This window comes from Sinocyclocheilus rhinocerous, unplaced genomic scaffold (genome assembly GCF_001515625.1).
Source record: "Sinocyclocheilus rhinocerous isolate Xijiao unplaced genomic scaffold, SAMN03320098_v1.1 scaffold2386, whole genome shotgun sequence".
In the NCBI taxonomy this organism is placed as follows: domain Eukaryota; kingdom Metazoa; phylum Chordata; class Actinopteri; order Cypriniformes; family Cyprinidae; genus Sinocyclocheilus; species Sinocyclocheilus rhinocerous.
The window spans coordinates 1-12,254 of NW_015623807.1; the positions used below are offsets into that span (position 1 = coordinate 1).

The 12,254-nt window shown below is 38.7% G+C and overlaps 1 protein-coding gene across 3 annotated transcripts in view; it reads right to left on the minus strand.

Moving 5' to 3' along the window:
- Window positions 1–682: 682 nt before the first annotated feature.
- Window positions 683–12,254, minus strand: part of LOC107736968 (tyrosine-protein kinase SYK-like) — a 35,812-nt gene continuing 24,240 nt past the window's right edge. For all 3 annotated transcript variants that reach the window (XM_016548368.1, XM_016548375.1, XM_016548362.1), the window contains 5 exons: window positions 9,255–9,464; window positions 7,507–7,696; window positions 2,696–2,836; window positions 1,514–1,626; window positions 683–1,131 (listed from right to left, as the gene is read on the minus strand). In XM_016548368.1, the coding sequence (XP_016403854.1) occupies window positions 1,059–1,131; window positions 1,514–1,626; window positions 2,696–2,836; window positions 7,507–7,696; window positions 9,255–9,464 (727 nt within the window). In that variant the 3' untranslated portion in view covers window positions 683–1,058. The remainder of the gene's footprint in view (window positions 1,132–1,513; window positions 1,627–2,695; window positions 2,837–7,506; window positions 7,697–9,254; window positions 9,465–12,254) is intronic.

Sequence of the window (12,254 nt, forward strand, 5' to 3'; positions counted from 1 at the left end):
TTGCATATGGATCTGCACGTCTCCCGTCTTGTCAGCCCCGTAACACACACAAGGTGACACGTTTGTTATCTGCGTGTTCAGCGTTCCTCAGTTTTCTGTGTGTAGTTAAATCCATTTTTATTCCCGTTTTGGATCACAGCAAAGAACTACAGAGGTCTGAAAATGCCCCTGATTAATAAAATAGGATATGCCCATTTTATTCCACTGTGTTGTAATCAAATGAGAATGTAATGAGATTTTTATTTCTCTATATTCATATTTTTGTGCATCCAAGAAAATGATCACACTTTTTTTGTTTTTGTTAAAAACTATTAATTTATTTTTAAAGCATTTTTTGACAATCGAATGGCAGCCATACATATTCTGTTTGCTCAGTACCATATTTATCAATGTCATCAAACTGAGGAAGAGCAAGATTCTGTCATGCCATGCTGTTCAGTTATCAAGCTTGTACAAAGTCTGGAGCGACTGAATAAAGCTGACAAATCACAATGAATGCAATGAATTCACATTGGACAGCAGAAACATGGAGAAAACAAATCCTAAAAGATTGCCAATGAAGACCTTGCTTAGACTACCATAGATTACATGCAAAATATATGCTTACATTGTTTCTGATCTTGTGACATAAACATTGTCCACACATAAAATGAAATGTTAAACCTGTTTATGAACACTGAATTTTTAAACCGTATACTCAATGTTGAAAAAAAAAAAAAAAAGAACTTGGCACTTAGATAAAGACAAAACCCAGTAAATGTGTACAAAACCGAAAGAGAGAGAAAAGAATGAGAATAATGTCTAGCTCTTAACTGGTCATCCTTCAGTTGATCCGTATTGCTGTTACATCTAAAGTGTAAAGTGCTTCAAACACATACTTTTAGAAGAAAAATCAACCATTCAATAAGCACTTTTTGCTTATTAATCCAATTCACATAAAAAAATAGATTGGAAGTACACATTCTATGAGACAAGTCATTGCTTTAAATGATTAAAAATGTTGTCAATGATCTAATTAGAAATACTGTATAATTGTGCATGTGCTCTGGGTTAGCTCATCACTGAGATATGTCATAATAGTAATGCCGCAATCTGGGTTCAACTACAGAAAATCCAGGTCTCTCGTCCAGCCTGCAGAAACAGAACACAACCATTTATTATTCTTCAATGTACTGAACTGAATTGATCATTTTTACTCAGCTCTTTGGAATACTTACAGATATTTAAATAAAATGGTATAATATTTGTTTATAATCAGTGTTCTAGTCTCCTTCTTACATTAATATTTCAAATCAATATGTGCATGTGCAGCATATTAAAGAAAATAAATTAAACTCATGCTAATCAAATGTAAAATGACAGAAAGTCAGAAACTTGATTTTCTGATATACTGCCTGTATAGTCATTTGCATTATAATCCAGAATTATCAATAAATAAATGCTGATAAAAGCCCATTTATCAAATAAACGTGCTCTATAACAAGTAAGTCTAATCTAGTGAGTGTTCACTTACTTGTATGTCCAGCATTTCCTCATGAGGTCGTACATCTCAGGCGGACAGTCGGCTGGAGCGGACATTCTCTCTCCACTCTCGATCATTTGGATGACTTCATTTCCTTTCATTCCCTACAGACAATATGCCAACAATAAGCAACATTGCTAAAATATATGCTCACTTATAGTAATACTTTCAAACACCAGCTCATGTATGATGGTCAAATGGATGAATGTGCAGCTTGAGATTTAGATGATATTCAATATATGGTATATATCTGAATATTTAGGGCATCCTAATAAGCCCACACAACATACTGCATATAGTTTATTTAATGGTATTGAGTTTAATAACAATGCAAAGCATTTATAATAAAACAAACAAAGCCCAGTGTGAATGTAGCTACAGTGAGCATATTTGAAATTGGAAGACATTTGGGCTTTATGAGCCACTATGGACATTTCACGTTTGCAAGGTTAAATTCATTAATATTATGTATTAGTGTATTAGGTATCAGAATACTTTTACAGGATTTATTAATCAAGGTTAATGTTAATATATATATATGTATATATATATATATATATACATTTTTAACATTTCAAGTTGTATTAACTAACTTAATGTATTAAAGTTAATGTATTATGAATATCCATTAATTAAAAAATAACAATAATACATTTAGAAAAGAACATTAACTTTGATTAATGTAGGCTTAAAATTATCAATGTTAATTCATGATATCTAAAGCATTAGCTAATATGTATGAATTCAACCTTATTGTAAAGCATCACCACAAAAAATAAAAAAATATATAAAAAAAATTGTCAGTTTATGGAAGGCTATTCAGATTTATGTAAGAAAACTTGGGTGATTTTATTTTCACACCAAACAGCCATTGTATCCAAGTAGACTCAAAAGGTTTGTTCAAATGCAGATTTAGCATGCAAAACTAAAATAGCAATAATATAGGTTTTCCACTGTCACTAAATGAATACAAGTAAGAACTGTATTTATTTTCAGGCATTAAAAATATTATGATAGTCACACCATTTCACAATGTTGCTTGATTTTCAAACATATTCGCTTATCGATATATTTAAAAAATCAATATATCTCCTATCCCGATTAACGATACAAAATAAGTCTCTCAGAACTGTTTGGAAGTAGCATCGGTCAGCATAATATACAGATTCACACCTTGTATGGTTTCTGTCCGTATGAATATGCCTCCCACATCAGGACTCCAAAACTCCACACGTCACTCTTAGATGAGAACTTGAAGTAGTTCATGCACTCAGGAGCGTACCACTTCAGCGGCCATTTACCATGACCTTTGGCCTGCAGGAGCAGGGAACAAGGATCAGTCAGGGCTACACTGGGCTTAAGATCCGTTCACACCAAGCACGATAACTAAAAAGATAACGATAAAGATATAGTTCTAAAAATCGTTCTCAGTATTAAAGAATAGCATAGTTCACACCACAACTATAATGATAACGATACAGAGGAACGATATCGTTGTGATCACTTTCAAAACGATTTTTTTCCAGCTGATAAACGATAAAACACTGACAGCAATCAGAATCCATCCTGCTGTAACGAGCTCAAGAATTTAAAACAGACGGTATCGTTCACTGGTGTGGACGCTAATATCGTTATCTTTATAGTTACCTTTGCGACAGACGCATGTGCGCTTAGAATGAACAGATGATATCGTTCACTGGTGTGGATGCTAATATCGTTATCTTTATAGTTACCTTTGCGACAGACGCATGTGCGCTTAGAATGAACAGATGATATCGTTCACTGGTGTGGATGCTAATATCGTTATCTTTATAGTTACCTTTGCGACAGACGCATGTGCGCTTAGAATGAACAGACGATATTGTTCGCTGGTGTGGACGCTAATATCGTTATCTTTATAGTTACCTTTGCGACAGACGCATGTGCGCTTAGAATGGACAGATGATATCGTTCACTGGTGTGGACGCTAATATCGTTATCTTTATAGTTACCTTTGCGACAGACGCATGTGCGCGTAGAATGGACAGATGATATCGTTCGCTGGCGTGGACGCTAATATCGTTATCTTTATAGTTACCTTTGCGACAGACGCATGTGCGCGTAGAATGGACAGATGATATCGTTCGCTGGCGTGGACGCTAATATCGTTATCTTTATAGTTACCTTTGCGACAGACGCATGTGCGCGTAGAATGGACAGATGATATCGTTCGCTGGCGTGGACGCTAATATCGTTATCTTTATAGTTACCTTTGCGACAGACGCATGTGCGCGTAGAATGGACAGATGATATCGTTCGCTGGCGTGGACGCTAATATCGTTATCTTTATAGTTACCTTTGCGACAGACGCATGTGCGCGTAGAATGGACAGATGATATCGTTCGCTGGCGTGGACGCTAATATCGTTATCTTTATAGTTACCTTTGCGACAGACGCATGTGCGCGTAGAATGGACAGATGATATCGTTCGCTGGCGTGGACGCTAATATCGTTATCTTTATAGTTACCTTTGCGACAGACGCATGTGCGCGTAGAATGGACAGATGATATCGTTCGCTGGCGTGGACGCTAATATCGTTATCTTTATAGTTACCTTTGCGACAGACGCATGTGCGCGTAGAATGGACAGATGATATCGTTCGCTGGCGTGGACGCTAATATCGTTATCTTTATAGTTACCTTTGCGACAGACGCATGTGCGCGTAGAATGGACAGATGATATCGTTCGCTGGCGTGGACGCTAATATCGTTATCTTTATAGTTACCTTTGCGACAGACGCATGTGCGCGTAGAATGGACAGATGATATCGTTCGCTGGCGTGGACGCTAATATCGTTATCTTTATAGTTACCTTTGCGACAGACGCATGTGCGCGTAGAATGGACAGATGATATCGTTCGCTGGCGTGGACGCTAATATCGTTATCTTTATAGTTACCTTTGCGACAGACGCATGTGCGCGTAGAATGGACAGATGATATCGTTCGCTGGCGTGGACGCTAATATCGTTATCTTTATAGTTACCTTTGCGACAGACGCATGTGCGCGTAGAATGGACAGATGATATCGTTCGCTGGCGTGGACGCTAATATCGTTATCTTTATAGTTACCTTTGCGACAGACGCATGTGCGCGTAGAATGGACAGATGATATCGTTCGCTGGCGTGGACGCTAATATCGTTATCTTTATAGTTACCTTTGCGACAGACGCATGTGCGCGTAGAATGGACAGATGATATCGTTCGCTGGCGTGGACGCTAATATCGTTATCTTTATAGTTACCTTTGCGACAGACGCATGTGCGCGTAGAATGGACAGATGATATCGTTCGCTGGCGTGGACGCTAATATCGTTATCTTTATAGTTACCTTTGCGACAGACGCATGTGCGCGTAGAATGGACAGATGATATCGTTCGCTGGCGTGGACGCTAATATCGTTATCTTTATAGTTACCTTTGCGACAGACGCATGTGCGCGTAGAATGGACAGATGATATCGTTCGCTGGCGTGGACGCTAATATCGTTATCTTTATAGTTACCTTTGCGACAGACGCATGTGCGCGTAGAATGGACAGATGATATCGTTCGCTGGCGTGGACGCTAATATCGTTATCTTTATAGTTACCTTTGCGACAGACGCATGTGCGCGTAGAATGGACAGATGATATCGTTCGCTGGCGTGGACGCTAATATCGTTATCTTTATAGTTACCTTTGCGACAGACGCATGTGCGCGTAGAATGGACAGATGATATCGTTCGCTGGCGTGGACGCTAATATCGTTATCTTTATAGTTACCTTTGCGACAGACGCATGTGCGCGTAGAATGGACAGATGATATCGTTCGCTGGCGTGGACGCTAATATCGTTATCTTTATAGTTACCTTTGCGACAGACGCATGTGCGCGTAGAATGGACAGATGATATCGTTCGCTGGCGTGGACGCTAATATCGTTATCTTTATAGTTACCTTTGCGACAGACGCATGTGCGCGTAGAATGGACAGATGATATCGTTCGCTGGCGTGGACGCTAATATCGTTATCTTTATAGTTACCTTTGCGACAGACGCATGTGCGCGTAGAATGGACAGATGATATCGTTCGCTGGCGTGGACGCTAATATCGTTATCTTTATAGTTACCTTTGCGACAGACGCATGTGCGCGTAGAATGGACAGATGATATCGTTCGCTGGCGTGGACGCTAATATCGTTATCTTTATAGTTACCTTTGCGACAGACGCATGTGCGCGTAGAATGGACAGATGATATCGTTCGCTGGCGTGGACGCTAATATCGTTATCTTTATAGTTACCTTTGCGACAGACGCATGTGCGCGTAGAATGGACAGATGATATCGTTCGCTGGCGTGGACGCTAATATCGTTATCTTTATAGTTACCTTTGCGACAGACGCATGTGCGCGTAGAATGGACAGATGATATCGTTCGCTGGCGTGGACGCTAATATCGTTATCTTTATAGTTACCTTTGCGACAGACGCATGTGCGCGTAGAATGGACAGATGATATCGTTCGCTGGCGTGGACGCTAATATCGTTATCTTTATAGTTACCTTTGCGACAGACGCATGTGCGCGTAGAATGGACAGATGATATCGTTCGCTGGCGTGGACGCTAATATCGTTATCTTTATAGTTACCTTTGCGACAGACGCATGTGCGCGTAGAATGGACAGATGATATCGTTCGCTGGCGTGGACGCTAATATCGTTATCTTTATAGTTACCTTTGCGACAGACGCATGTGCGCGTAGAATGGACAGATGATATCGTTCGCTGGCGTGGACGCTAATATCGTTATCTTTATAGTTACCTTTGCGACAGACGCATGTGCGCGTAGAATGGACAGATGATATCGTTCGCTGGCGTGGACGCTAATATCGTTATCTTTATAGTTACCTTTGCGACAGACGCATGTGCGCGTAGAATGGACAGATGATATCGTTCGCTGGCGTGGACGCTAATATCGTTATCTTTATAGTTACCTTTGCGACAGACGCATGTGCGCGTAGAATGGACAGATGATATCGTTCGCTGGCGTGGACGCTAATATCGTTATCTTTATAGTTACCTTTGCGACAGACGCATGTGCGCGTAGAATGGACAGATGATATCGTTCGCTGGCGTGGACGCTAATATCGTTATCTTTATAGTTACCTTTGCGACAGACGCATGTGCGCGTAGAATGGACAGATGATATCGTTCGCTGGCGTGGACGCTAATATCGTTATCTTTATAGTTACCTTTGCGACAGACGCATGTGCGCGTAGAATGGACAGATGATATCGTTCGCTGGCGTGGACGCTAATATCGTTATCTTTATAGTTACCTTTGCGACAGACGCATGTGCGCGTAGAATGGACAGATGATATCGTTCGCTGGCGTGGACGCTAATATCGTTATCTTTATAGTTACCTTTGCGACAGACGCATGTGCGCGTAGAATGGACAGATGATATCGTTCGCTGGCGTGGACGCTAATATCGTTATCTTTATAGTTACCTTTGCGACAGACGCATGTGCGCGTAGAATGGACAGATGATATCGTTCGCTGGCGTGGACGCTAATATCGTTATCTTTATAGTTACCTTTGCGACAGACGCATGTGCGCGTAGAATGGACAGATGATATCGTTCGCTGGCGTGGACGCTAATATCGTTATCTTTATAGTTACCTTTGCGACAGACGCATGTGCGCGTAGAATGGACAGATGATATCGTTCGCTGGCGTGGACGCTAATATCGTTATCTTTATAGTTATCGTTCTTGGTGTGAACTGGGCTTTAGACCCTGACTCTCTAACGTAAAGCTTTTGTAATGAGGGTATGTAGATCTAAAATGGCTTGCATTCTTACTTGTTCAAACATGTACAGATATGTGTTGAAACATTTTGTACTTTGGCCAATACTTCTGGAGGGCACTGTGTGCATCAGTCGTCGAAAAGCCCTGATTAGTTACTGTTTACTGTACCTTGTAATAGTTCTCTTCTTCTGTCAGGGCTTTAGAGAGTCCAAAGTCGCTGATTTTTGCATAGTGCTGAGTGACTAAAAGCACGTTCCTGGCTGCAAGATCTCTGTGAACAAAGTTGTGCTCTTCCAGATATTTCATTCCCATAGAGACCTGATGAACCAGCTCTGTGATGTTCTTCATAGAGATGTGTCTGAAAACACAAGTGAAAAGCGGTTAACAATTAACAACACTACTGCTGTTCATGACTTCAGTCATGAAACTCTACACAGCATAAACTCAGTCTCCTAACATGGTCCAAAACCAGTTACCAAATACATTAATTCCCATATCAATTACTGTACTAGAAGTTGTTATAAAGTTAGGTGGATTGTACGCAGTGTATTAGTGTCATTTTGGTGAGTCAACAGTGTAAAAATGTATGAAGCTTAATTATCTTAATATCCACTTAATTTCCAGCGATATCGTCGACTTGATTGCACAGATACTATTTAAACTGATCTAAGCTGGATGATGACATCAACTATAACCATCACTGAATTGAATTCAACTGAAAATTGAGTGTTTACTATTGTCATTTTGCATTATTGACACACTATGTTCCTATTTAATACTGTAAAGTTGCTTTGACACAATCTGTATTGTTAAAAGCGCTATATAAATAAAGGTGACTTGACTTGACTTGAAGCACAGCTCACATAGAAGTCACTTTCATACCAAGCAGCTTTTTGTTGGTCAGTGCAGCAAATTCATGAGACCAACGCAAGCAAAATCTGCATAAGAAACGTTTTCACCCTCATATGAAAGATCCCATGGATTCTTGTTTACTGACTGGTAAGTGTGACCACTGGTTCTTGTCATGTCACTAAATGCAATGCTTATCTGTTATTGATGGGACATTTTTCAGTGAATAATAACTCATTTGTTAACTTTAGTACAATAACAATGAACAATACTTCTACAGCATTTATAAATCTTAGTTACTTAATTTCAGCATTTACTAAAACATTTATAAAATCAAAAGTTGTATTTGTGAAAATTAGTTAATGCACTGTAAACAAACATGAACAATTGTTTTTCCATTAACTAACATTTATATTAACAAAGATGGTAATACTTTAGGTTATGGAACACTATTCACTATTAACAAGTTGATAATTAGCATGCATATTACGATCATATTGGCTGTTTATTAGCACTTATAAAGCACATATTCATGCCTTATTCTGCATAACTTTATTCTAGGTCCCTAAACCCTAAACATAACTACTACAACAACTACTGTTCTTACTATCAATAAGCAGCAAATTAGAAGTTTACTGAGGGGAAAACTCTTAGTTAATAGTGAATATGTGTTCCCTAATCTAAAGTGTTACTGCAAAGATTAATAAATGCGGTGAAAATATATTGCTGATAGTTAGTTCATGTTAGCTAATGCATTTACTAATGTTGAGAATTTATTGGAAAGTGCTACCAATGACTTCAGAAAATGTGGAATATAGCAGACCTATATTGTATGTTCTATGATGCTTTATGGTATTTTAATGGTGCGATTTTGACATTTTTGGCTTGTTCGTTGTAGTCATTCTAAACTGTTGTGTGTGGAAGAGCTAACTAAGTAGTTGCTTAATGTTAATAGAATCTTGTGAATAAAGTTACTGCACATTGCTTATCAGTGCACTTCAGCCATCACTGTATTCACAGTTCAGCACAGCTCTGATATCTTATGAAGTATTTCTAGCGTGGCATACTTGTTCTTCTGGAGGAACTTGTGCAGCGGCCCCAGCTCAGCGAGCTCCATAACCAGCATGAGGTTCTCTGCTTCACAGATGCCGATCATACGAACGATGTACGGGTTATCCAGCTGCTGCATGACGTTCGCTTCTCGCAGCATCTCCTCCTTCACCGCCGCGTTATTATCATCATTCTTCAGGATCTTAACAGCAACAACCTTCTGTGTCCTGAATTCAACATAAAAGAAGATCCATTCTGAATGCTGAACACTGTGTCAATGAAACAAGGTGTTCATGCCATGTCGGAAATCATATTTACGAGTTGAGTGCACATGAATGGCATCATTAACCCTCTACAGCACAGCATTGCCCTCAGGCAACGGAAAGTTTTCTTAAGCCCCATGTTCAGTACATGTTTCTTTAAATGATTGCAAACAATTAAAATGGTCGAAAAGTATCAAAGAACAGTCTAATAAGGTGTGGGAGTCACTATCAAGCACCATTTGAAGACAGGACTTCCTTTTCTGATGCATGGTCACAGGAGCGCATGGTGTGAGAAGAAAGTCATCTTACTTAAAATGACATGAACTGTACATAAAAATATGTGTGTGTATGAAGGTGTAGAGAAGACTTTTGTCAAGTTTTTTTATTTTGCATGTTCAGAAATTCAGTTTTTCTTTTTGTTGCCTCAGGGCAACGTTGTGTGATAAGCAGGGGCCCACGGCTCCCATCCCTAACCAGGATGTCCACTTGGACAAAACCTCACACTGGCAAATAATGTGTGACAAAAAGGAAAGATGCAGCCCAAAGTGATGTGCAAAAAGTGTAACATAAACGTCTTTTTCACAGCAGAGAAGAAGTGCTTTTTGAAGTTTCACACGGAATGAAATCTCATAACATGAAGGACATGCATATGACACGACACACTGCATGATACAAAACTATGCCTGTATCAAATCCAATATATCAGTGTGTTTTTCCCTTTTTACTTAATGATTTCTTGACATTTTTGACAAAGATTTGTGATTTTGTATTGCACTCCGACCATTGCCTTATGATATGTGAATTAAGAATTTTCTCTATGATTCTGCACCATGGTTATGGGGGGTGGTCAAAAAAATGTTTTACCAATAACATGTTCCCAAATGAACCAAGAAATGATGTGGAAACATTTTTATCATGTACCATCAAAATGTGTGCAGTAGAGTCGTAAATTACCAGAGGGAAACTCAATACCCAAACTACTAAACAACCAAACCACATTTCCCATCATGCTTTGTGGCAAGAAAGCTAAAATACACACAATATTGTATTGTTTGTTAGTTAAACCATTTCAGGCATTTAGAATATAATATCAATATGTAATTCTTTTGAAAATGAGAAAAAGTATATTTTTTTAAGAATGAGAAAAAATACATGATCTTGCATTGATACTGAATTTTGACTATTTCGGGCATTTACAGGTTTTATATTCTTAAAGTAAAAAGTGCAAATAACATATTTTCTTAGCAATAGATGCTAATTACACTAAGTGAAAATAGAAATGGATTCTATTTACACTAAGTGCAAATAACTCTATTGACACTAAGTAAAAATAGCAGTATTTTATTTGCAATAAGAGTACATAGTAGTTAGATGCTATTTATTAGTGCAAACAGTGGCAGATATTTGCACCTCAGTATTGTAGTACATTATAAAACAGTGTGCAATAATACCGTATTGAGTGTAAATTATCATTGTTCTTAAAATTATTCAATTGATGCCGCCTTATTGGGATAATAAAGCCCTCCCTACACCTAACCCTAAACACTTTAAATACCCGTGAAGCACTTTATTTCCACTTTTTGAATACTTCCTTCATTTTTATTGAAAATAAACACTTTCCTGATCTGATATGTGATGGGGAAAGGGACAAGAACGAGTTCAGCAAAAGGCTGTTTCGGGCTCGGGCCGTTCGCGTCAAAAGTTTCCGCCACGTGCCTTATACCTTACACCACTGTTGCTGTTGTATGGCAGGTGTCTTTTGTCATTTTGTCTATCCCAACCAGACTCTGTTGGGCAGAGTTACTGTAAATAGCCTCTGCCAACAAGGTGGGCTCTATGCTCTTAGTGTAAATAGACACTCTGTTAAAAAAATCCACATGAGATGTTTCTACAGTATGTGAACTTAGTTGACTAACTTTTTCATCTGGTAGACTCCTCTTAGGACAGTGCCGAAGTTGCCTGAGCCCAACTCTCCATCTTCCAGAGTCAGGTCGCTCCGATTCACTGTCGTTGATCGCAGTTCTTCAGGATCTGCATATGGACTTTCAAACTCCCCTGTGTCCATTGGCATAGCCTCTGTCAAAACAATGGCGCAGCGTTTAGTCAGAAGAGAAAGATTTTAGTCTTAAAGATCATTAAAACAAGTGGTAGTGTGTTGAAGCAAAACTGGGTAAACTAACCCGTGTTGAAGATATTAGGCTTAGGAAGTTCACCTCTGATGTTTGATCTAAAGTTATAGGGATTTTCAGTATGAACCTATAAACACAGAACACAATTATTAGCATAGAACAGATTACATATAACGGATTAGCATAGAAAAAGCTGATAGGACACAGGCATGTTATCTGAAATGCCTGCATGCATCAATGGGACAGAGGGACAGGGTCAAACCAAACTTTCCTGTGTTCTTCATGGCACCTTAAATCAGAATCAAATGCATAATTGCATTTACTGAGATGTTTCAATGGTTAATGAATGGCAATTCATTATACGTGATGCGATCAGTGTCCATGAAGAAGAGGAGAACCTTCTTCCAAAAGGTCAAAAGCCAACACATAGTGTATAAATAAATAAAAAAAGAGATCTCTTGCAGATAGGATTGATAATTATGTCATTTATATCATTAAAAAGGAGTGATAGAGAAGGAGAATGAAAATATGGATGCATGATTGGGGTAATGGCACCTGTTAGAAGATGAAAAAGCAACTAGACAATTTCAACACAAATGATTGCCATCTCTTCCAAAAAAGAAAA